Source organism: Acomys minous, assembly GCF_964271855.1.
Source record: "Acomys minous genome assembly, chromosome: 12".
Lineage (NCBI taxonomy): Eukaryota > Metazoa > Chordata > Mammalia > Rodentia > Muridae > Acomys > Acomys minous.
Window position 1 is genome coordinate 36,937,716 of NC_140493.1, and position 25,799 is coordinate 36,963,514.

General features: G+C 39.4%; 1 protein-coding gene across 3 annotated transcripts in view; it reads left to right on the forward strand.

Moving 5' to 3' along the window:
* COL14A1 (collagen type XIV alpha 1 chain) overlaps nt 1-25,799 on the forward strand; it is a 197,165-nt gene that overhangs the window by 126,915 nt on the left and 44,451 nt on the right. For all 3 annotated transcript variants that reach the window (XM_084747900.1, XM_084747901.1, XM_084747902.1), the window contains exons 30-39: nt 252-290; nt 2,970-3,108; nt 4,014-4,156; nt 6,282-6,391; nt 7,604-7,762; nt 15,175-15,252; nt 18,058-18,144; nt 19,399-19,452; nt 23,833-23,928; nt 25,701-25,754. In XM_084747900.1, coding sequence (XP_084604026.1) covers nt 252-290; nt 2,970-3,108; nt 4,014-4,156; nt 6,282-6,391; nt 7,604-7,762; nt 15,175-15,252; nt 18,058-18,144; nt 19,399-19,452; nt 23,833-23,928; nt 25,701-25,754 — 959 coding nt within the window. The remainder of the gene's footprint in view (nt 1-251; nt 291-2,969; nt 3,109-4,013; nt 4,157-6,281; nt 6,392-7,603; nt 7,763-15,174; nt 15,253-18,057; nt 18,145-19,398; nt 19,453-23,832; nt 23,929-25,700; nt 25,755-25,799) is intronic.

The window sequence follows — 25,799 nt, forward strand, 5'->3', positions numbered from 1 at the left end:
ACTTCCTTCAACATGTGCTTTCTAGTAACAACCATTGAGTTAATGGACCCGGGAGATTGGTTGGAAACTACGACCTGTTGGTTCTAAAGTGGGACAGTAGACAACCACAGCCACATTGTATTAGAGTTACCCCACAGGTCAGCGGTGGAATGCTTAGGGAAGTTATGTTAATTTCCTGTGCCCATAACAGTGGAATCATGTATTTTGAAGAAATATGAGCTGGAGTTTATATTGCTTGCTTTGTTTTTCAGCCTGCCCAATGGTGCAGAAGGATGGAGTTGAACTTGCAGGTATGCATTATCACAGTTTTCCTTATATTTTTTTTTATTGAAAAATAGATTTCATTCATATGATATATTCTGATTATAGTTTTCCATCCCCAACTCCTTCAAGATCCTCCTTTCTCCCTTCTCATCTGAAATCCACACCTTCTCTGTCTCTCATTAGAAAACAAGTAGGCATCTAAACAATGATAATGAAATAAGTTATTATGAAACCAAACAAATTAGAAAAAATAAGACAAAATAGGACCAAACAGACAAACAGGCAAACAAACAAACCAAAGAAAAGGAGCCAAAGGAAAAGTTCAAGAAACACATTTAGATATAAGTATACACACATTTGCACACATAGGAATCTCATAAAAACATAAAAAGAGAAGCCATAATATATATGCCAAGGACTTGTTTTTTTTGTTGTTGTTGTTTTGTTTTTTTTCCTCCTTTATTAATTTATTCTTGTTACATCTCAATGGTTATCCCATGCCTTGTATCCTCCCATTCTTCCCTCCCTCCCATTTTCCCCTTATTCCCCTCCCCTATGACTGTTCCTGAGGGGGATTACCTCCCCCTATATATGATCATAGGGTATCAAGTCTCTTCTTGGTAACCTGCTGTCCTTCCTCTGATTGCCACCAGGTCTCCCCGTCCAGGGGACATGGTCAAAGGTGAGGCACCAGAGTATGTGAGAAAGTAATAATTGTAAGGTATTAAAAAAGATCCCTGACAAGAAATGAGACAAAGAACCTCCAGAGATGCCAATTAGTTAATTTGGTGTTAGCTTATAATGTTGAGCTTAGGGCTTGGCCTTGAGTGTCCCCAGTGATACTATATTGGAGAAAACAAAAATTTCACTCCAGAGTAGTTATAAATTAGAGATAGCTTCTGGGTTAGGCATTAAAGCCTGTGTTCATTTCTCATAGATCTGTGACCTCATCTGGTGCCGACCCGTGTGTAGGTTTTGTGCATGGTGCCACAGACTCTGAGTTCATATGTGCGTTCTTGTTGTGTTTAGAAGGCCCTGTTTCCTTGATGTACACCATCCCCTCTGACTTTTATACTCTTTCTATCTCCTTTTCCATGGGTTCCTTGAGCCACACAGGGAGGTATTTGACGGAGAGATCTCATTTAAGACTGCATATTCCATGGTCTCTCACTTTCTGTATATTGGCTGCGGCTTTCTGTATTGTTTCTATCTATTGCAAGAGGAAGCTTCTTTGGTAATGACTAAGCAAGTCACTGATCTATGACTACAGGGGAATAAATATTAGGAGTCATTTTATGGCTATGTTCCTTTAGCAGAATGGTAGTGTTCCGTTTTCTCCTAGGTCCCTGGCCTATTTAGTTTCAGATCGTTGGCTACATGAGGAGTTCCATCTCATGGGGTGAGCCTTAAATCCAGTCAGATATTGGCTGGTTACTCCTACAAGCCTTGCACTGTTATTGTACTAGCAGGTCATCACCATAGACCAAAGAGTTTGCAGCTGGGTTGGTTTTTACCTTTCTTCTTTGGTAGCATAAAGAACATGTTCCAGTACCAAGGACTCTAGTCCATAGGGGTTAAGACTCCAGGTAGGCACCAGCTCAACTTCTTCACATTTAATGTGTTATCTATGTGTTTTCTTCAACAATAGGGCCTTACTGTCAGTGTATAGAGAACAAGCAACAGCCTTGGCAATAGTCTGGGTTGTTTAGGGGATTTCCCTGAGGCCTCTTTGGCCAACAATTCAATTAGATGTAATTCATTCTTGGTATTGGATGTTTTCTTCAGTGACAAAAGATGTCTATTTGGGGCTCCCTCCCCCTGTTGTTTGTTGGTTTTATTTAGATCACCTTCATACACATTTATATTTTAGGGTGCTTCTACTGTGTTAGGTTTCCTCATCATTCCTCAGATGGCCCTTACTTTTAGCTCACTCTTTCCATGTTCTCTCTCTTGTCCCCTTTATTCCTCCTGCTCTCCATGCAGTCCTCCCATTCCTGCCCTTCTCCTCGTCTATCAATAACTATCTATTCTATTTTTCATTCCCAGGGAGACCCATTTCTACCCCCTAGTCCCTTGCTTTATACCTAACCTTGGCTGTTATAAGGGTTGTAGCTTGCTTATTGAACACTTAAGGAGATCAGGAGGGATACAAACAGGAAGGGGAGAAGACAAAGTATCCTTATCTATAGATGATATTATTGCATACATTAAGTGACCCTAAAAATTCTACCAGGAAGTTCCTGCAGCTGATAAACACTTCCATCAAAGTACCTGGATACAAAGTAACTAAAAAAATCAGTCGCCTTCCTGTAGGCAAATGACAACTGTACTAAGAAAGAAATTGGAGAATCAACACCTTTCCCAGTGGCCTTGAAAAAATATCTTGGTGTAACTCTAACCAAGCAAGTGAAAGACTTATGTGATAAAAACTTTACAACATTAAAAAATGAAATCGAAGAAGATATCGGAAGATGAAAGATCTCCAAAGCTCATGGATCCATAGGATTAGTACAGTAAAAATGGTGACAAACATAACCTACAGATTCAATACAATCCCTATTATTATCATCACAACATTTTACATACAAATGTTGATTAATGCTTGTTTTGGGTCCCTCTGCCTGTTTTTAAAAATCATTTAGTAGAAAAATTTAAAAATTTTAAATTTCCTGTTTGCTCTTATGCTCCCTCTCTCACCAATTTAGGATTTAAGATGATGGAAATGTTTGGTTTGGTTGAAAAGGATTTTTCTGCAGTGGAAGGAGTTTCTATGGAACCTGGCACTTTCAATTTGTTCCCATGCTATCAAATCCACAAAGATGCCCTGGTTTCCCAGCCGACCAAGTATGTTTTCCTTGTGAGATGCTGAAGTCAATTGTATATAAAAATGATGTCAGTTTGTAATTTACTGTAAAGTTTGTAGTAAGATTTACTATGATTAGAGCAAATGATGTTTATAGTTCTTTGTTTAAAAACAGCCCTAGGGGTGAAAATATGGCTTAGTCAGCAGTTAAGAGCACTAGCTGTTCTTCCAGAGGTCCTGGGTTCAATTCCTAGCACCCACATAAGAGACCACACCCATCTGTAACTCCACTTCCAGGGGATCTGGTGACCTCTCCTGGCCTCTCTGCACATTAGGCAGGCATGTGTTGCACAGACCTATATGCAGGCAAAACACCCATACACAGAACATACCTTTTTTGAAAAATTAACATAAAACCTCAGCTCTATCCTATAATCCCGTTTGGAGTTTAGCTCATTTTCATTTGTGAAGACATGTAAAAGTAATTGATGCTGACATAGCAACACAATGGACCATATATTATTCTAAACACTGGCATATGCTAGCTCTTAAGCCTCTGAACAACTCCAAAGTAAAAACTCAGAGAAGCCAATGGCGAGAGGTCAAATCCCTAGTTCGAGGCAGGGAGATGATTTAGTTGATGCATGTGTTTGTCATGTAACCATGATGAGCTGAATTCAGATACCCGGTACCCATGAGAAAAAAAATGGGTGCAGTGGTGTCAGTCTGTAATACAAGCGCTCCCAGAGTGAACTGGGGGGAGGGAACAGGAGCATACTCCCAGAAGCTGGAGAGCCAGACAGCCTACACCAGTAGTCTGATGGAGATTGGTAGCAATTTCCTCTTGTTTTTCAAAGCCTCTGTAGTGGAAATATGTTACTTTATGGTCAAAGGATAACTTTTTCAAGAAAGAGACAGTGAGGCATTATTTTCTTCCCACCATCAGGTATCTGCATCCAGAAGGATTGCCTTCCGACTACACGATGAGTTTCGTGTTCCGGATCCTTCCCGACACGCCACAGGAGCCGTTTGCTCTTTGGGAGATTTTAAATAAAAACTCTGAGCCACTGGTTGGGATCATTTTAGACAGTAAGTATTTTTATGTGTGTAGCAGGTGCTGTATACATGATGATGCATGTGGTGTGCCATCTTGCCATGCCATGTTGCAACACATGTAATGTATAAACAACACGTGGTAGATTATGAAATCATTGATTTGTTCCCTGATTAGCATATTCTTTCAAGAAACGTTCCCTGAATGCCTGCTCTCTGCTAGAATTAGGCACAAAGTGGTTCTCAACCTGTGAGTTGCTGCCATTAGAAAACACACATTTCAGATGGGCTTAGGAATATTTCACCACTCAGAAGCAAAATTACAGTTATGAAGTAGGAACAAAAATAAATTTATGGTTGGGGATCCCTAAGACCATGGGAAATATGAGTTTACTGATGGTCACAACTCACAGGCTGAGAACCATTGCTCTTCATGTATGGTAAGCAAGGTAAAGCCAGACAACCAGTTTCTACTAGAGTGAAGACTTCAGGCAGAGCAAAATTGAGGGGCACAGAGTTGTTTGGAGAAGTGGGACGAGAAGCTCATTTATTGGACATTGATTTTATGAATACAAATGCCCATTTGCTATTTCACAGACTGCCAATTTGGAAAAATTGTATTTGGAAAAAATTCTTGGATAGAGATATAAATTTGGAAGGTGTGTGTGTGTGTGTGTGTGTGTGTGTGTGTGTGTGTGTGTGTGATACATGACACCAAGCTCTTATTGCCAAGAAAGTGAAGAGAAGAACATGTGTCCAGATGCTGGGAAGCTACAGGAGTTGGAGGTTGGAAATTGAGGAGGTGCCAGCAAGGGAAGCTTGCCCTGTCCTGCTCTGAAGTGTGGCACATAATGCCCAGTCTTTGATTCATGCCACTGAGTTTATTGGGTCTCAGAATTAGAATGAAGCTAGAAACCCAAACCCAGAAGGTGTGACTACCTACTGACAAACATTTGATATAGAGACTTTTGGTCTTATTTCCAAAGGAAATAAAGGTAAGGTTTAGTACATAGAAATCAACCAACATAGTAAGAGGAAAAGCTTTTTGCTTTGATATTGAAGCTAAAGAGAATCTACAGACTGAAAGGGCTTAAGTCATTAATTCCGTATGTGCTCTAAGCTCAAAAGTAAAGAAGTCTTAGAGTTACTAAGTTGGTTTGCTGCTTGTTCTATTTAGCTTTAACTGTCACTTTGACATAGTGTGGAGTCACTTGAGAATGGAATCTCAAATAAGGAACTGCCAAAATTAGATTGTGGAGGACTGTCTTGACTGTTAATTGATATTGGAAGGTCCAGCCCATTGTGGGCGGCACCTTGCCTAGGCAGATGGGTCTGGACTATATAAAAGAAAGCTGGATAAAATGAGTCTGCTAATAAACCACCCAGCAGCATCTTCCATGGCTTCTGCTATGACTCTTTGGTTGTGTGAAGTAGCAAATAGGCTTGGCCTTAGGTCCTTGCCTTGAGTTCAGTGATAGATTTGTGACCTGTCAGCTTAAGTAAGCTTTTTGCTCCCCTTGATTGCTCTTGGTCAGAGTGTTTCATTACAGAAAGTAAACTAGAATATTCTACTTAAAAGTAAAGTGGAAATTAAGTTTTATTCTAAGAAAGAGCTGTTGAGAAAAGAGTATTTTTTGAGTATTTTTGTTTTTAATAATTAAATATTCCTTGTAAGACAAAGGACTAAACATTAAGAAGCTTTTGTTTGTCTGTTCGTAATAAAGGAGACATCTGTTTACTTCTTGCTCTACATATGTCCTGGGAAAGCTGGTGATTGTGGTGTGCTAGTGAGACAAAGTGCCTAGTTTTTCTTTGCTAATGTTTATTGATAGCATCCTCTCTCATTATCTTCGTCTACTCTAAGCTTTGATGGCATCTTTCAGGAGGAGTTATGGAGAAGAGTTGAGGCAAAGCGGTGTAAGGGAAGGACACATACATGTTCCCGGTCTCCCCAGCATCACTTGTCACTTAGTCCCTGTGGTAGCCACCTGAAAGCCTGTAACAAACTGGGGGCTCTTCAGTGTCTCATCCCATCATTTGGTTTTAGAAATGGTTTCCAAACAATGGATCCACTATTTCCTGTCCAGTTGAGTTTTAAGAACAAGCTCTTCACCCATTTCGATTATTTCTAAAATATTTTGGCTTTTCTTTATTTGACTAGATGGTGGAAAAACTCTAACTTATTTCAGCTATGACTATACTGGCGATTTCCAAACTGTTACTTTTGAAGGACCCGACATCAGAAAAATGTTCTACGGAAGCTTTCACAAGGTTGGTGAGGGTTCCTGTGATGTAATTATTGATTCTATTTTCTGTCAGGGGGAGGAACAACAGAAGTATGTGGAGTGTGTGTGCTTTGTTTTGTTTTGTTTTTGAGACAGGGTCTTTCTACATAGCTCTGACTGTCCTGGAACTCACTTTGTAGACCAGGCTGGCCTCAAATTCATAGAGATCCACCTGCCTCTCTGCCTCCCATGTGCTGGGATTAAAGGCATTCTCCACCCACACCTGGCTCAGAAATACATTTCATAAAATTCATGGAGCTTTTGGTTTCAGAGTTTAAATGGAGTAAGAAGTACTTCTTTTGGGATTTGATAATGACAGCCATGATTCTGAGCTAGTAGATTTGAGATGAGATACTGAAATATGCATTCCTAGCAGGCTTTCACAGGATATATTGACAGATTTAGTCCAGACACCCCCTTTGAGGAGAAAGCACCACATTATTTAATCAACCAGTGCTCATTTGCTGCATTACATAATATAACATGTAATGTGTAATATAGTAAAGATTGCTGGTCATTATAGTGATGTAGCTTAGTGGATAAATATACTTAGCATCAGGAACTGCAGGCTCAATGACCTGAGAGTCATCCCTGGAACCCATATGAAAGATGGTAGGAGAAAACTAACACCACAGAATTGTTCTCTGACCTCTACACATATGTTACATGTGTACATACACACATACACACACAGTACACACACACACACACACACACACACACATACACACTCATACTTAGAAAGGATTGCTGGTCTCTCTGGCTAATTGGAGATGAGATATGATAGATATTGATTTTCACTCAAAAACTTATACCCAACAAGATAGGAAAGATGTTTACTCCAAGTTTGCCAAATGCAAATAGCCAAGTCACTATGAATGTCACATTTACATAATCCCTGGTTGTCTCAGGGTTCTTCCTGCTGTATGTAGTTTATTTTATTCATGTGTAATAATGTAAATGTATAGGTTAAAAAAAGAAACTTAATGAAAAAATGAAAAAAAAAGGTAGCTCTTTCAAAGTCATGTTAAAGTAAAGTTTTTTAGGGATGATTCTTGAATGTTGAACAGTCACAGAAAAATGTAGACAGAGACAGAATTCTTCCTTTCTCTACTTAATGATGAGTCAGACAATTACACAAGTTGGTTGATCCTTCTCCACCTAAAGGGCGTCCTAAAACATCTTTTCCTTTACATAGCTCCATGTTGTTGTCAGCAAGACTTTGGCCAAAGTGGTTGTTGACTGTAAGGAAGTGGGCCAGAAGGCAATAAATGCATCGGCAAATATCACCGCGGATGGTGTGGAAGTACTAGGGAGAATGGTCAGATCACGAGGACCAAATGGAAACTCTGCACCAGTAAGTAGATAAAGAAGTGAAACTGTGTCTGTTACAGGAAAAATTCCTTTAATATATATTTAGCTTTTTCAAGGGAGGGATTGATGGATAGATGGATAAATGCATAGATAGATAGATAGATGATAGATAATAGAAGATAATAGAAGATAATATTAGCTAGGTGAGTTGATAGGTGATAGATAATTGATAGGTAGATTATAGGTAATTGATAGACAGGTGGTGACTCTTTAAGCTAACATAGATGTTCAAGGCAGTAGGCTTCCATCCATTATAAATTAACTGCTTCAGGTACTAGGCTAGCTAATTATCTAGATGCATTTAATATTTAATATTATAATATTCAGCACCTTATTTGTGACATAAGTGGCTTGTTAGTGGAATTCAAAACTCTTCATGTATAAATTTATGCAAGAAAATAAAAATCCATACAAAGTTTTCAACATTATACCCAAGAAAGTGGAATATTGCCTCTAATTTGAGTTAGGTTTGTATGTTGTTAAACTACTTTTTGTTGTCAATAACCTTTTAATTATTAGAGATTTCTTATGTAAAAATATTTCTAAAATCATTTTTACATCATTAAAGTGGAACTTAAGTCTTAGAGACTTTCAATTGGCATATAAATCACATTCCTTTCACTCACTGCCCACATAAAAAATAATATATACAACATTTTGTTTCGACAGCATGCACTCAAAGCTAATTAGTAGTACTCTCTCATTTGAGTCATTCTAAAACTAGTTGCATTTGATTTCTTCAAAAGCACTGTGACTGCTCTCATCTTTGTTTATCCTGTATCTAACACCAGACACTGTTTCCAAGAGAATGTAAAACTAAAGAATTAGGAAATTAAGGATATGCTGGATCAATAAATGCAAGGATGAATTTAAAAGAGGGGAGGGGGACTCTGGGCCCAAATCACTTAGTACTGTTTTGATTTTCTTAAGTTTAGGCATGGTGCATCTTAAGTCCTTGACTTAAGTGACCAGCTATATTATATTACCTAATGGTGAAAATATTCACAACAATGAATTTTTCATCTTCCATCTCACCCTTTACAGACAACTAAATATTCATTTACAACCTGATTACTGACTGTCACATATTTTTGTTTTTTTATTCATTCATATTTTACATCTTTAGAGAGATTATAAAGTCCATGAAATAGAAATGACAGCATGGGCTTCTTTAAAAAAAAAAAATCATCGCAGTGTCTGACACATTCTTAGAAGCAGAATAAGTGCCAAGGTACACTTGAAAGAACGAGAATAGAAATGGATTATAATCTCATACATAGGGTTTTGTTTCTGATTCTGAGGCTTGAACGTAGGACCCCTGACTGAGCTACATTCCTAGCTCCAGACTATTTGATTTGCACAATTTCTTTCCTCAAAAGATGTTATCTGTGGTATACTCCATATGTGGTAATGACTGCAATCTTTTAATATACACCCTACTTGCCCCTATTTGTATTTTATAAATATAGACTTATAATAACAGTTATAACAATTGTGTCTCAAATTATACCATGGTTAATAATGTGCTCCATATACATAACCAATAAAATATCAAAAATTGATTTCTACACCTAAAGGTGCCTGCCCCTCTCAGGTATGCTGATGATAATTTTTCACTTTGGGATACCAAAGCGATGTAGTTGAACAGCAGGTCCTTGTGGCAGCTTGCAGCCAGTAGTAGACAAAGGGGGAATTTATAGATGCCAGTAACTAAAGAGTTCTTTGTAAGGCTGCTAAGAAAAAAACCCATCGCTTCTCTATATTCTAGAAATATATGAAGGACTCCTAAATAGATTTTCAGTCTTCCCACTTCCTAAAGAATTTGCTTGTGCTGAAATGGATAATATTAAGTTAGATCTTAAAAAATGCAATGAGTAGTCAGCCTTGCTTCGGGAGGGGGCGTAGCTTGATGCTATCAGGGCCACATGAGAGACGTCCTGGCCTTTGGATTTCAGTTTCAAAAAATATCCATCTCAGTGTTGGTCTTCCTCTGGCAACCAGCAAAAAGGAATGTGTAGGGGGCACAGTTCAGATAAGTCCAGGAGGGACAATTATAATAGAGGCTCACAGGTCAGCGTCGTCTGATTCATAGTGTTGGAGGACTGTTACGATTCCCTTTCTAAAGAAAATGTGTCCTTTCAAGCCATGGTTGAGCAAAGGAGAGAGAGAGAGAGTTTAAAGTTATAGTAGCTACTGTATAGAAATTGTTTGCATTCCTAATAAAAACAACCCAGGCTCAGAAATGCAAGATTCTGTGGGCGGTGGCTGTCCCTAAGGACACTGAACTAACAAGCAGGCTTAACTTAGCTGTCAAAACACATGTGCAAAGAAAAGTGGCTGCCTCTCTTTTCCAGTCTTTCTTCCTCAGAGGTTTGTTACCTATTTTTTTTTTTTTAAAGTTGGAGGTTCTGGCATGGGGCCATGTTTCTTAAAGTCTTTTTTCTGCTCTCTGAATCTAATACTTAGGCAGTTATTCAGTTGGCATTTATTCAGCCTCCTGCTATTTAAATAAAAGAGAAATATGCCAAGAAGCTACCTATAATTTTATACACCAGGTAAAGTTTTTGGTGTAGAATTCAGCATGAGACTAGCTGATGTTCACTAGCCAAATGTTAATTTTCCTCTCGATTGAGAACAGGCTTTCCTTCACACACATACTCTGATCACAGTTGCCTAGCTCCCAACCTCCCTCTTTCTTCACCCACCCATATCCATAGCCTTTCTTTCTCTTACCCATTAGAATACAAACAGGGATTCAAAAATATCAATAATAAAATAAGAAAAAACAAAGACAAACAAACCAGGATAAGGCAAACCAAAGAACATATATTTTAAAAAGAGAGAGCCTACCTACAGTTCTCAGAAAGAAAATGTTTTTCTAACTAGCCTACAAACAGACAACCCATAAACACAAAGATAAAATTATACTATTGTCTTAATTCCAGGAAGAGAAAGAAAGAGTAACCAAAAGGGAAAACAGAATTTACTGACCATGGAACACTTCCTTTTTGCTAAGATGGGGTGAGGGTTAAGGAGACTGGGGGCACTCAAATACACGGCTAATAAAAGTTACTCATTTGCACATATAAAGAAAAAAGGGCCAAAGACTAAGAAACACATACAGATGTGCACACACACATACACACACAAGAGAGAGAGACAGAGAGAGAGAGAGAGAGAGAGAGAGAGAGAGAGGCAGAGAGAGACAGAGACAGAGAGAGACAGAGAGACATAGAGAGACAGAGGCAGAGACAGAGAGACAGAGAGACAAAGCAAAAACTCATAAAAAACCATATTTATAAACAAACCATCATCTGGACCAAGTGGCAGACTCCAGAATGGGGAAAGATTTTTTACCAACTACATTTTTAATAGCGGGCTAATACCTGAAATATATAAAGAAATAAAACAAAAAACACCTGACATTAAGAAATTATGTGCCAAATTTAAATTTTTTTCCATGTTTTGCTTCTTTAAATCCATAAATTATAACAGTAGCTAATACATATGACTGCTATGGTCTAAGAAATATGTACTCCCCCCAAAATATCAAATAAATATTCTAAAGCTGTAAGAAGAGATATTCATGTTGTTCACTTTATTGGTGGTAAAATGTAGGCTTGAAGAAGTTAATGAGAGCTCTCATTAACAACACCAACAACACCTGAAGAAACTGAGGTATGCGGCTCTATCTTACTAACGTTGGAAGCCCAGTGTTGTCTTCCAATAGACCAGACTGACTCTGTAGACCTTAAGGCAGCAGGGAAGGACGTCAAGTCTGATCTGGTGACCACGTGCCCATCTGTTCTGCCACAGTTTCAAAGACTTACTATTTCAGTTACAAGCTTGCAAATAATTGTGGTCAAATCTTACCCTCAAAATATTTCTATATACAAACATTTAAATTTCTACCAAAAGGCATAAAAATTGTTAACTTTAATGTCTCAATTTAATTAGAACACTCATGTTTTCCTAAAATTTAATAAATTAAAAGCAAGCCAAAGCTCTACCACAGCAAATGCCAAATACTTCTTGCTTTGTTAATGAAGTCAAGGAGAAGTTGGACATCCATGAGAAATGGAAGAAGGCTTAGGTCCGAGAGGCTCTATCTATGGAGTGATCTTATACACAGAAAGCTTTTGATTTATACAACTACATAAATGCTCTTATATTATTCAAGAAAAAAATAGAGGAGAAAAATCTGGTACTGAGTGCAAAGTGGAGCCAAGAGAATTTTGAAATTCCCATTCATAGATCAAAATGATTCAACTGCCGAAAAATATTTTAATCTTATTTTCTTGCTAACACTTGACCCCAAATGACTTGCCTTTTGAGCTACACCCAGACAAAATGTCCAGTGATGAAAAATGTGCATTTGTAACTGGCTAAGTATTCTACTTAGAGAAATTACAAAGTGTTAATGTAAAAAGTAACATGTCTTTCCTTGTGTTTTAAAAATCTATTTTATTTTTTATAGTTTTTTGTTCAGCAGAAGAAGGCTGTCTCGTGTATTAACTGCCTGAGTTATAACTTCTTTTGAACCATGATGTTTTGTATTCCAAGGCTCTAAAATATGAGATGCTTTGACATAACATCGCTGTGTTATCTTCTGTGTACATTATACAGCTACATATGCCATTGCTTTTGGAATAAAAGCAGAAGTCTTTTTTGTTGTTGTTGCTGCTGTTTTTTTTTTTTTAATCCATCTGTAGAAATGTGCCTTGGGAAAAAAGTCTTAAGTACAGGCTAAGAAATCTAAGCCATCACAGAGACAAAACAACTGTGAAGAAATGTGTTGTACTCAAAGAAAAAGCTGCTGATCCCATCCACTTAACTTGCAAAAGAAAAGGCAGCCCACACAGTGGCATTCCTCAAATGATAGCATTGGCTCCATTAAATACTTAGTGGACATTTGATCCCTTCAGTAGCTAAACTGAGCTCATACAAATCCTAATCACTCCACAGGGCAGAGGTCTGGGCAAAGGTTTACATGTAGGCATTACGCAGCTACAGGTGGCCGAGTGTTGAGTGTTTTCTGGAAAAAGTTCAAGAAGGCTTGATGCACAGTGGAGGTGGTGAAGGGCTTTTGCTTTAAGTAAATCTTTCCACTCCCTAAAATATTTGAGCATGAGGGCTTTATCCAGGAATGTTAAATTTCTTAATGCATAGAAGATTTCCAGACAGAGCTGACTATAACTGATGCTTTCTATCCATAATGAGACCCATTGAATAAATGTTCTCAAATGGAATAGCATTAGAAAGTCATTTTAAGCGTTAACCCAAAGATCCATTTACTACTAAATAAACCACACTGCTTTAGACCACACGTTGGTTGTGCTGTTCAAATCTCAAGTGGAATTGATCTTTCATGATGCACTTCAATGACTTAAGCTTTCTCAGTTTGGGGTCCTACCAACCTGGACTGCAGAATGGACATGATCATCTCTGTGCTTGCTACACGGTGATTATCTCAGAAAAACTGAAAGACATATAGGGCTTAGAATAATACCCAGCACAGAGCTAATTTTCAAAACATGTTGGTAAATATTGTTTTTTCCCCACTGACACTTTTCAAAGTGGTAAAAGTAAATAATCATTTAGAAGAAAACTATTCTGTATCTTTCCTTGCTACTGTCACTTTCACTTTGATTCTAGGTTTTTGGCTTCGATGCTTTAAAAGTAAACTATGAGAGAGTCGTGCAGTGAACTTTAAAGTGCTATTTACTGTTAATTGCAGGTGTGTTTCAGACACTGTTCTATTACTCTTTTCATATTAACTCGTTTGATCTTTACAACAAGCACGAGCTGCTAATAGAACTGAGCTTCTCTTACCTGAAATCTGTGGAACCACAGAGTTTGAAATCTGGGAGATTCAAATATACACAATGAGGAATCTTGAAGACGGGATCCAGGCCTACACACTAGATCTAGTTATGTTTTTTCTGCACCTTATTTTCTTGCTAACACTTGACCCCAAATGACTTGCCTTTTGAGCTACACCCAGATAAAATGTCCAGTGATGAAAAATGTGCATTTGTAACTGGCTAAGTATTCTATTTGGAGAAATTACAAAGTGTTAATGTAAAAGCTGCCCACATTTTACAAAAAAACCCACCAAGCAAGGCCAGATATAGAATTTTGTGGCATCATTTCAACACTCAGCGAGCTTCATGCAGTCAGAGTAGGGGTGCTCAACTATGTCAGCACACACTTTTACAGATGAGGAGAACGAGCATTTGAAACAGGAACTAATATCTTCAAAATTACTTAGCTCACCAGGGCTGGACTCAGGACCCCTCTCAGCACCCTAGTGCCATTGGCTCCAGTGTTTGTGCTCTCTGAATTATTTCTTGCTATTTATATTTACAGAAGTCTGATGCAGCATACTTTTGGAAATGTTTAATTTTTTAGTTTTCTTTATCATTATTTTGTTGTATGGTATCCCTTATAGAAAGCATTGCTTGCTAAGGGATGGTTGCAGATTAAAATGAAAATATTACCATCTTCCCAGTCCTTTTGTTGATGACATGCTTCACTATTTCAAAATGATATAGAAAGAAATAAGTAAAAATAATTAGGTCATTAAGTTAGTGTTGGCCCTCATTAATGTTATAAAGATAATATCTGTATATTTCACCTTGTACCTTGAATTATTATCAACATACGTGAGTGAAACAGACTAAGCATTTACCATGTGACACATTGCTAAAATGAAAATGCACCAGGTCCATGCACCCATTGTGACTCTATCCCGGCACCTTATTAAGTACAGTATTTGTACGGAAATCTACCATTCCTTATACGTTCTTCCAGCAGGACTGTTTGGTTTCCTGTGTTCACCATTGTCTCAGAAGAGGCTATACAATATCTTGCTTACAGTGGCAATGGTGGCACAAAGGAATGAACTGGCTTCATTCCTCAGATGCTCTACATGTTTATTATGTGTTAGGTACTGCGCTGAGTGACTCAGACCGAGCAGTTCCCCTTACACTGTAGAATTTAAGGCGACGGTAATGGAAATGACTGAGGAGTGGGTGAGAAGCGATCTGTGTCACTCGTCTAGAGCTCTACGGTTGCAGAACGTCTGGCAGGAGCCATGAGGGGCTTCCAAGGAAGGCTTTGACCACAGAACTAAGCTTATTGTAGGTAGATCTGAGGAGGGGAAGGAAAGACAGGGAGGGGGGCATTTAGACAGTAGATGGAACAACTAGAGACAGCATGTTAGACGATCATGGTGTGTGGTTCAGGAGCAAAGCCAGTTTAAGTTTATTTTTAAATTTATTCACTGGGATGTTATAAATATATTGGTATCTTATCTCTGATGAAATAATTATAGCTACGAACATGTTTTGTCTGTATCCCCCTTACTCACTGGTGATTATCTTTTTGAATTAGTTCCAGTTACAGATGTTTGATATTGTTTGTTCTACATCGTGGGCCAGTAAAGACAGATGCTGTGAGCTTCCCGGCCTGGTAAGAATTCTTTCATCTCTATCAAAATTGAAATCTATTTTTTTTTTCCACCTTGGCCAATGAGAGCCTGTTTCTCAATATTCATGCCACAGGCAATTCATTTTGTGATGAAACTTAAAGGTAGGAAGGCTTAATAAAGAGACAGAGAAGGAGAAACAATGAGGCCATCATGTGTGATCCCACGTGGTTTGAACTGTGTACCACAGATGTTACTGACACGTACTTCAGGGTGCTTCCACTCTTCCTGTTTTACAAAGGTTCCTAGGCCAAAGGAAATACTTTAAAGTTCCATTTACAAATGTTTAGTTGTAAGCCTCTTGCTTATCCTGACAGCCCAGTGGCCAAAGAAAAATGGTATGCAGACGTTGAAAGAAAAGATGATAATTATTGTTCGAGAAGGGTATGCCTATTGAGCATGGCACTGTTGCTCTATTTTGAGATCAGACTAAGCCTGCTCCTCACTTCCTTTTGCACACTGACTTGCCCATGGCCTTGCTTTCCATCATAGCAACTGCTGGAAAACTAGGTTTGCTAAGAAAGAACATCAAAAAGATGTTTCAAAATATGCTTTTGACTTTGTAGAGTATTTTGTTGTTGTTGTTGTTTATACTTTTTGTTTTGTGAGAAGGGTATCATGTCATCCATGCTGAACTCAAACTAACTATATAGCCAGTGTCCTGTTTAGCTTTGATTGTCAATTTGACAAAGCCTAGAGTCTCCTGAAAGAGGAACCGTCTACTGAAGATTAGGCCGTGGGCATCTCTATTGGGAATTGTCTTGACTGTTAATTGTGGGATAACACACCTCATATAGGCAGTACTGTCCCCAGGCAGCAAGCTTTAACTGTGTAAGAAAACTATCTAAGCATGGGCCTATGAATGAGCCAATGGGCAGAGTTCCTTCATGGTTTCTGAGTCAAGTTTCTGCTCTGACTTCTTTCGATGTCAGCTGACAGATCCCTTCCTCCCTTAAATTGGTTTTCCCAGAGTGTTTTTATCACAGCAGCAGAGATGAAACTAGAACAACAAGGATGACCTTGAACTCTGACCCTCCTGCCTCTCCCTCCCAGTCCTGGGATTTGTAGCACCACCATGTCCAGGATGAAACTCTGAGCTAGTAATTCACATGAAGTCCAGTGGCTGCCAAATGTTCCTGCATTTTCCTTGAATTTTTAAAACATTGACATTATCAATAAAAATTTAATAGACTGCCTCGCGCTATCCTGTCACACAAATTTGGAACTTTAGTCATTTGACTATTGTCCTATTTGACACCACCAGAAAACTGAGCATTTCTCATTATTCTCTCATAAAGTCATACCTATGTGTCTACGTATAAACAAAAAAGGAGATTGATACCTTAGGCTCCTCATGGAAAGCAAGCTCGAATAGGAGGCTCAGCCGTGGATGGATGTTGGCACGTCTTAATAATTAAATACATATAGTGAGCATAGTCAAGTCTTCATGAAATCCAGGGGATTTGATTTTAGAACCAGATTAAGACATTTATTGCAGGTGGTAAATTCCTGGGAGCCTGTTTGAGGAAGCAAGTAACTCATTTGTTTTTCATCAAAATAAGTTTCTAAACTAGTGGTGAATTAAATAAGATGTCTTACTGCTATCCTTAAAAGAAGGTCGGTTGAGAAATGCAAGAGGAAACAGAATCTCATGCTGCATCAAGAAGAAAATGCAGCCACCAATTCTAGGTTGTAGGCCCTTTTCATTACTTTTCTCCTTGCTTGATTCACTGAAGGCTTATAAATTATGTACCAGGAAGACAGATCATTAGGACTTGAAACAGGATGCCCCGTGACCAATTCATTTGGGAGATCTTTTGGAATACTTAAATTTACATTTTTAATTTAGCTGATCAAGTATTAGAGCAGATAAGATATGTCAGCAGGAGATTTGAATGGAACTCTTTCCTTATTGTCCACCATTTAAAGAAAGGGCCATGAAGGGAACATAGGCCATTTGTTCAACTATTTTAGGGGCTTCGTTTTTAAATATTCTAGAGACTTTCTTACTTATTGCCTGTGCCCTGATCTATCTAACCTCACTAGCCTGTGAGGTCTTAAATAACGACGCTTCTTTTCATCTATTCGACAGACTGAGGCACTCTCTGAAGTCCTGTAGTTTCCTTTCTCAGGGCTGAGGTTGTTTTGGCATCTGCTCCAGATGGGATATTTAGAAATTGCACAAGGCTGTTAACAGGCACTCTGCCTTGCTCTTGGATTCCTTCAGCTGGACATTACCAGTCATCCTCTAATATCTCAAGTCAGTAGATATCCCGAGAGTGGAGAGAGAGGAGCCTACCCTAAAGCTTCAGGCCCATTGTGTTTTCTTAGTTTCAGCTACCGAAGCGGATAGACTCGTCCCAGGCCACAGATGTGCTTAAACAGTTTTAATTCTCTATTTTAATCCATATGCAGTAGGTTTGACTGAGCCTTTCAGTGAGTTTTCTTTTATCTTTTAAAACAGAAAAACAATGTAGCACAATGACAGTGGTTAGGGATTTTAGTTCAAGGAGCACTGCTATTCTGGATGAACTAAATAGAAGCCAAAAATATTCTCCACTGTCTCTGACTTTGCTGGTTCACTAAGCTGGTTTCAGCGAATCCCTCTAAAGCTGTGATAATTGGTGATCCAGGTGCACCCAGGCTGTTGTTTTCTTACTGAGAGACATGGTCGGGAACCATAATGTTCTCTTAAAACTTTAAAATGTCTCCTAAGGTATTTTGTTGGAGCTAATAAAGCAATTTATGTAACTGTCTTGTTAACAATTACGCTTTTCCTCACTACTCAGCGGGATGAAGAGTCCTGCCCTGATCTTCCACGTTCCTGCGCTTGCTCAGCAACCAATGAAGTGGCTCTAGGACCAGCCGGCCCCCCAGTAAGTCTTGCCAGTTCATCCTTGAGTGTTCTTCAGTAACATTAACACCATCACTCTGGGGTCTAACATGTGCTGCCTACTGGACTAGAAGGCCGTCAGCCACTTAATGCTAAGTAAACATAGACACATGTACAAGATGACCCTCTTCCTACCGTGTCATATGTCTCCCATTGCCTTATGTATAAAATCCTCTCTTTAAGCCACTGTGGTTTATTTTCAGTGTGGGTTTCAGACTTTAGGCCTCTGCTGTACCTATAAGACTGGCACATCCCTCTGCTGCCACTCTGTATACAATGTTACATGTGTCCTGTTGAGACTGTCTAGTCATTTTCAAGTAAAGCTGCACACCCCATGAAATAAATTGGAATTACACAGGGAGAGTCTTAACTCAGTTTCAACGATCTTCAGTTCTTTTGCTCAACAGAAGGAAAAATGTCTGGTGTCTCATGGCCCACACTAATACCATTTACCTTCCTACTTATCGTGGAGCATGTTTTTTACTATGCAGCCTTTAGTGAAGGCAAAACCTAAGTAAATTGAATAACTTTATCAATACTGAATAATTTTTAAGGTAATCTAGTGTTTTAGCAGTATTCCTTGCTTTTACAAATATTTATTTAAATGCATTAGTCAATTAAAATATTCAGAATATGCACACAGATGTGTTTATATGTCTTTATAAACATGAACCAATACATAAAGAATATATTCACATACTTATTTTGTAGTACATAGGTATGTCTAAGAAAGAAAATTGCCACTAAAAATAGTACAGTTGTTACATTAATATGTCAAAATGTCTTGGGAAGAAATGCAAATGATTGGAATTTCAGAAACACTAACTTAATTATTTCTATTTCTTTGTAAATAAATCGAGTTGAACTGTTGCCTTTTCATTGACTCTTTATGAAGTTATGGTATAAAACACACATAACTCTATGCCAATTGATTATTTTATTCTTTTTATATTTTAACAAAAGTAGCATTATATAAGTTCTAAATAAACACATAGTACAAGACATCTTCAGGTTTAAAGGATCTGGAGCAAAGATTTTTCTGAGGTTATGAAATGATCTTCAGGAAGGGCCAGAACTGGGTGGGGAGTTTCCAGATGAAGATCGTGATGAGTAGTCCTAGTACACAATGTGTGGGCTTCATATAAAATAGATGACCTAATCCCATAGTATGAAGAAAGATGAATGAAGTATTCTTTTAGACTTGCCTTCGAGTTAATACTTAACATCTGTTTGCCAGGGTGGTCCAGGACTCCGAGGACCAAAAGGCCAACAAGGTGAACAGGGTCCTAAGGTAACGCGTTCTCTCTTTGTCTCAATTAGCTGTATCTTTGGAGCTAAATGTGACTTCATTTACTCTTGTGACTTATAACATCTTATGCATTTGCCACACTCATGTCAAATAATTTTTACTTAGAGTGAAGACGTGGGGGGCTTTTTAAAACTAAAAACAAATAATTAATAACTCAGTCAAACGGAAGACTTTTGGGACAGACAAGAACGCTGGTGTTCTGTGTGGCTTGGTCTACAGGGTGGCTCTCTCAGGTGTATACTTCTCTTCCTCCATCTGTAACAGAACTGTGTCTTAAGCAGAATCACGCAGTTGCAATTCAGCCTCAGGAATTTCCCACGTTTTAAATTTCTTCTGCACTATATATAATCAGACACCAGCTTTGCTTTCTACCACCAGGTAGAACTCCAGGTCATGCACTACAGAGGCAGCAGCCAGCCAGAATGACCAGGTCATGCCAACCCACATCAAAACACATGTTCATTTCCTTTGCACAAAGGCATCCTACGGACTGGCAGAGGCTCAGCCACTAATTGAATACAGGCATCATCTTCTCTTTGGATTCTGAAAATCTTTAACTGATCTCCTGTCTCTCGTGCCTTGATTTTCTGATGGATTCTACACATCTGCTTTTAGACTAATTTCCTGAGAGTCTATACTGTGTTTATGCTTGTTTAAAAAAAATGCAGTCCTGGACCATAGTTTGGCTATTATTGGCATCATCTTCATGGCCCTTCCTTCCTTCCTTAAAGATTTATGTTATGTGTTTTGCATGTATGTCTGTGCACCACTTGTGTGCAGTGCCTGTGAAGGCCAAAATAAGGCACTGCATACCCCAGAACTGGAGTTATATGTGGTTGTTAGGCACTAGGTGAGAGGTTACTGGGAACTGAACCCAGGGCCTCTGCAAGAGCAGCTGGTGCTCTTAACCACCGAGGCATCTCTCCTGCCTTCAAGATTCTTTCTAACCTGATTCTCCATCCTGGTCCAGGGAACATCGCTCCTCATCACTTCCACACCGTCTGCCTTACTGATTTAGTGCTTCGAATGCATTAGATTTACATTATTCATATAGAAGAGGCCATTACACTAAAAGAAGTCTTACTTTAAAATTAGAAACAGATGATGCAAGGTAGGACAAGATGTGAGCACAAAAAAGAAGTAAATGAAAGAAAGCTGAAGATAATCTAGTGTTATCCAATTCAAAGACCATGGGAGGTTTCCTTTATGGTTTGGTTTGTTTTGCTTTCTGAGATGGGCTTGTTGTCCCTTTCTTGACTGCATCACTTACCACGCTGTAAGAAAGGCCAGGGCAGAATGCCTCCTCCCAGCAAGGTTGCTCTGGCTTTTTCTCTGAGTCATTTACCATGCTGTAAGAAAGGCCAGGGCAGAATACCTCCTCCAAGAAAGGTTGCTCTGGCTTTTTCTCTGGGTCCTCCATGGCAGAGCCCAGGAACTCTTATGTTTTCTGGCTTCTGCCTCCTGGGGCCCTCTCTCATCAGGATGCCATTATTTTTTCAACGTTGTCAGTGGACAGTGATTCTAAAGATGAATATGAACTAATTCAGAGACTTGATGACACTAAGGTAACCCATTTTCTCTAATGACTTATTCCCACTAGTACAGTTATTCCTCTTTGGCTGTTTTGACAAAGGGCACTAGTACACAGTAGATTCTTTGACAACAAAGTATCACATAGCCACATTTGTGAGGACAGATAAGCTATACCTTCCTTAGGGAAAGTCCCAACATGTGATATTTTTTCCCATTTCATTGCACCAAATAGATCAAATAAGAATTTGGGTTAGAAAGCAACGGTCACTGATCTTTTCTGGTCTATTTGCTTTATATTTTAAAGAATAAAATGAGCCATCTGCCTTCTGCCCTACTTTTATTTCTTTTTTAATCAATTAATTAGTTAGTTAATTAATTCATTAACTTTACATCCTGATCCTAACCCTATTCCTTCTCACCTCCCAGTCCGACCCACGCTCCCCCTCCCCCACATTTCTCAGAAAAGGGGAGCCCCCACTTTCAGTCCACTCTAGCTTATCAAATCACATCAGCACTGAACAAGTCCTCTTTCCCTGTGGCCTGGCAAGGCAGTCCTGCCAGGGGGGGAGGGATCAAAAAGCTGTGCCCTACTCTTCAACAATATACAAATGATATAGTACTAAACTATTTCTGGTAATATTTGAAGTAAATGAAGAATAATTGAAGTAATATTTATAAGTTACCCCCCCCTTCTCAAGCACATCGCGTTTTCTGCGCTCCAGCTCTTCCATATGAATTTCTTTATGAAGATAGGTGTGGTCTGGTGCGCTTCGGTCTCCTTTCCTGCATCACTCTCAAGCCATGTGGAGTTTCTGATCCCCTCGCGTCCTGTGAGCTGTTCTCACTAACATCACCAGGTGTGACTGGTTCCAGAGGCGGTTGTTTAAAGCTTATCTTTCTTGAGATCTCTGCAATAGTTGACTCATTTGGCCAGCTCTCCGTCGGAATTTGCTTCTGCTTTGCCAGCCTGTCTTTGTCCTGGGTACTAACTTTTTGGCTTTTCCCGATTCTTTACTGGCTTTCTTCCTCCCCATCCCGTTTGAATTGCCATGCAATGTCAATCGATTTCTACTTTCAATGTGCTGCTCAGAAAATATTTAAATTTAAATTTATTTTATTTGTATGTGTCTGGGTGTTTTGCCTTCATACGCATCTATGGCGTTATGTGCATGTCTCATGCCTATGTTCTGTCCAATTGCCAGAAGAGGCCATTGGAGCTCCCCAGAACTAGAGCTACCATGTGGCTACTGGATATCAAACCTGAGTCCTTTGAAAGAGCAGGCAGTGTTCTTAACCACTGGCCCATCTTTACAGATCCTTTCAATATGTTTTTTCCCACCTCATCTATGAACATGACATCGGTTGCCTGTAGTCTGTCCAGCTCAGACTTTTCCAGATATCCCATCTGCTGGACTTTTTTTTTTCATACACTCAATTTTAAGGAAAATTAGTCTGTCCTGATTATCTATCTGCACTTTACCCCACTAGAATTTTTATTCTATGTCATTTGTCTCAAATAATATAGTCAGCAATTTCACATTTGACATGCTTGACAAGAGATATTCTGTGCTCTTGTGTTATCACAACAGAACTGAGTAAGTGGAAACAACCCAGTTACCCACCAAAAGATGAATTGATAAGGAAAGATGATGCCTGGACTGGATGAGATACTATTTAGCCATTTAATAAGGTCAAATCTGGTCATTTGTGAAACCATGGCTGGACCTATAAAACACGTTAAATGAAATAAACCAGGCAGAGAAAGTAATGAATGATTTTATGTACATGTGGAATCTAAAAATTTTGTAAAAATTAAGACCAAGATAGTGGCTACCTAAGGCTCAGGGCTGGGGATGAAGAACAAGGCAAAACTGGCTGATATATAGGAAGCTATAGGAGAAATACTTTCTAATATTCCACTGCATAGTAGGGTCTGGGGGTAACAATAACATGTTCTCAATTTTAAAGGAGCTAAAAGAAAGAAAACGTTTTACACACACACACACACACACACACACACACACACACACACACACACACACCCCACACATGCTTGTTGAGCGAGATGTTCTCACCATTGATTAATATATCACACATGCATGTGTGGAGAAGTGGTCCCATGTGGTACCATGTTAATATACACAGTTACTAAAATAGGATGCTACGCAGGCACAGGAGATCTTAATAAAGGAATAGCCTTTGCTGTGGTCATGAAATTTGACAGGGAAGAAGAAATTGAGCATAAATAGATATTGTAAATCTAAGATTACTTGTCGAGTTGCTTAAAGTGCAATAAAGCCTGGAAGAAGTGGGAGCTAATGATGTGAAGGGGATGCCTGACCCTGGGCAGAAGGGAAGACGGTTTTGAGCGAGAGGTGCTTGGGGGCTGCAGAAGAGCCACACTGTATTACTGCAGGGAGGTGGAGGAGAAAACGAGCTCTCAGAAAGAGGCTGAGGTGCACCCAGGGTGGAAAGTGACAGCAGGGAGGAGGGAGAAGAGGCCGTTCCTCCAGTTTCCTTCCAGGAGGGTGGTCCCGCAGGGAGTTCTCCTTTGGGAAATGTTAGGCGGGCGGTTGTGGGCGGGCTACTTGCTCACATAGTTGGCACAACATTGTTATATAAAGTTGATGAAATCCTGGTGTGTTTATTCTATGGATTACTGATGACATTTTACCCCGGGAGGTAAATCATTTGAAGCTTGGTGTCTCGTTACCCTCTTGAGCGTTTCATATCTTAGAAGTTATTCAGGATATAAGTGTTGTATCCAGGAATGTCTTTCAGATATTAGAGGATTTTTACGGGTATTAGAGTGACTTTTCTCTCTTACAGGGACCAGAGGGCCCTCGAGGAGAAACAGGTCCTGCAGGACCCCAGGGCCCGCCTGGACCCCAAGGACCCAGTGGTCTGTCTATTCAAGGCATGCCTGTGAGTTGTGTGCACATACTGAGATGTGCTTTATTGTTATCCATTTTCCACGAGGACATGAAGAATGAGCTTTTATGTTCTGTGTCTTACCAATGAGTGCCAGTCCCTTTGGCAGTCACAACTGACTGACTTCATTAACTCCACAATCAATTGCTTGCTCAGTGATGGTGACCTTTCAACAGACAAGGGCATGGGAAGGAGTAGGCATGGCCACAGCATTGCGCCTAAAGCAAGGGCAGGTCATATCCACAGCATTGCGCCTAAGGCAAGGACAGGTCATATCCATAGCATTGTGCCTAAGGCAAGGACAGGTCATATCCATAGCATTGTGCCTAAGGCAAGGGCAGGTCATATCCACAGCATTGCGCCTGAGGCAAGGGGAGGTCATATCCACAGCATTGTGCCTAAGGCAAGGACAGGTCATATCCACAGCATTGTGCCTAAGGCAATAGCAGGTCAACATGGATAGCCTTTGCTTGCTATCTAAATTCTTTTGTAAATTTGTGTGTGTGTGTGTGTGTGTGTGTGTGTGTGTGTGTGTGTATGTGTGTGTGTGTGTGTGTGTGTGTGTGTGTGTGTGTGTGTGTGTAATCTGCACACACTGGGGTACGCTGAATGCAGGTGTGTATGCATGTAAGTAGAGGCAAGAGATCAGTACTAGACGTCCTCCTCTGGATTCACCTACCTTGGTTTTGTGAGACAGTGCTTTCGCTGGCCTTAAATCTCAATGAATGGGCTAGGCTACCTGGCCAGGGTGTCCCAGGGACCCACCTATGTCCAGTGTCCCACCCCAGTGTTGGGATTACAAGCATATGATACCAGATTTTTGTTTTTAATATGGGTGCTAGGACTCAAACTCAGGACTTCTTTAAACTTGTGGGGCAAGCACTTAAGCCACTGACTCACTCTCCAGCCCTTGAGTAAACTTTTAACATCTAGAAGGTAACAACTGTTGTAGCAACTCATTATTGATGCATAGCCGTTGTGAATATAGAATATTAAAATGTATTATATATTTCCTTATTTCAATGGTCATCAGAATATAGTTCACTGAGTGAGTTTTAGAGCTTAGGTGTGGGCATTAAGTGGCTATTTTGAAATATTTAATATCTTTGAAAAGAAATTTAATTCACTAAAATATATAATTTCTTTTTTGAATTTTTTATTAATTTATTCATATTACATCTCAATGGTTATCCCATCCCTTGTATCCTCCCATTCCTCCCTCCCTCCCATTTTCCCCTTACTCCCCTCCCCTATGACTATGACTGAGGGGGACTTCCTCCCCCTTTATATGCTCACAGGGTATCAAGTCTCTTCTTGGTAGCCTGCTTTCCTTCCTCTGAGTGCCACCAGGTCTCCCCATCCAGGAGATGTGGTCAAATATGAGGCACCAGAGTACGTGTGAAAGTCATACCCGACTCTCCACTCAACTGTGAAGAATGTCCTGAAATTTTAAACTACAAATATCACTGAAATATTCACCTCTTCTTCTCATGTGTTAGCATTATCAGCTTGGCCATCTGGGGCTGCACACAATGCATTGGAATCGTTATTGTACATAAACATTCATTTCTGTAGGAATGTTTACACGAATGCATAGCATATGTGTGAAGTGAAATAAGACATGTGGATGTTAGTGTAAAAATATGAATAAATTAATTAAAAACATCAGCAGTTTCCTGATGAAAATAATCTAATAGTGTATGGGTGGGTGGAGGGACCAAGAACTTAAGTCTGTGAACTTAACTCTGTACTTTTTGGATACTCAGGGAATGCCTGGTGATAAAGGAGATAAAGGAGATGCTGGCCTTCCTGGTCCACAGGTATTATTTTTGCTGTTAGTCTTTTGCCAAGGATAAAAACTTGCA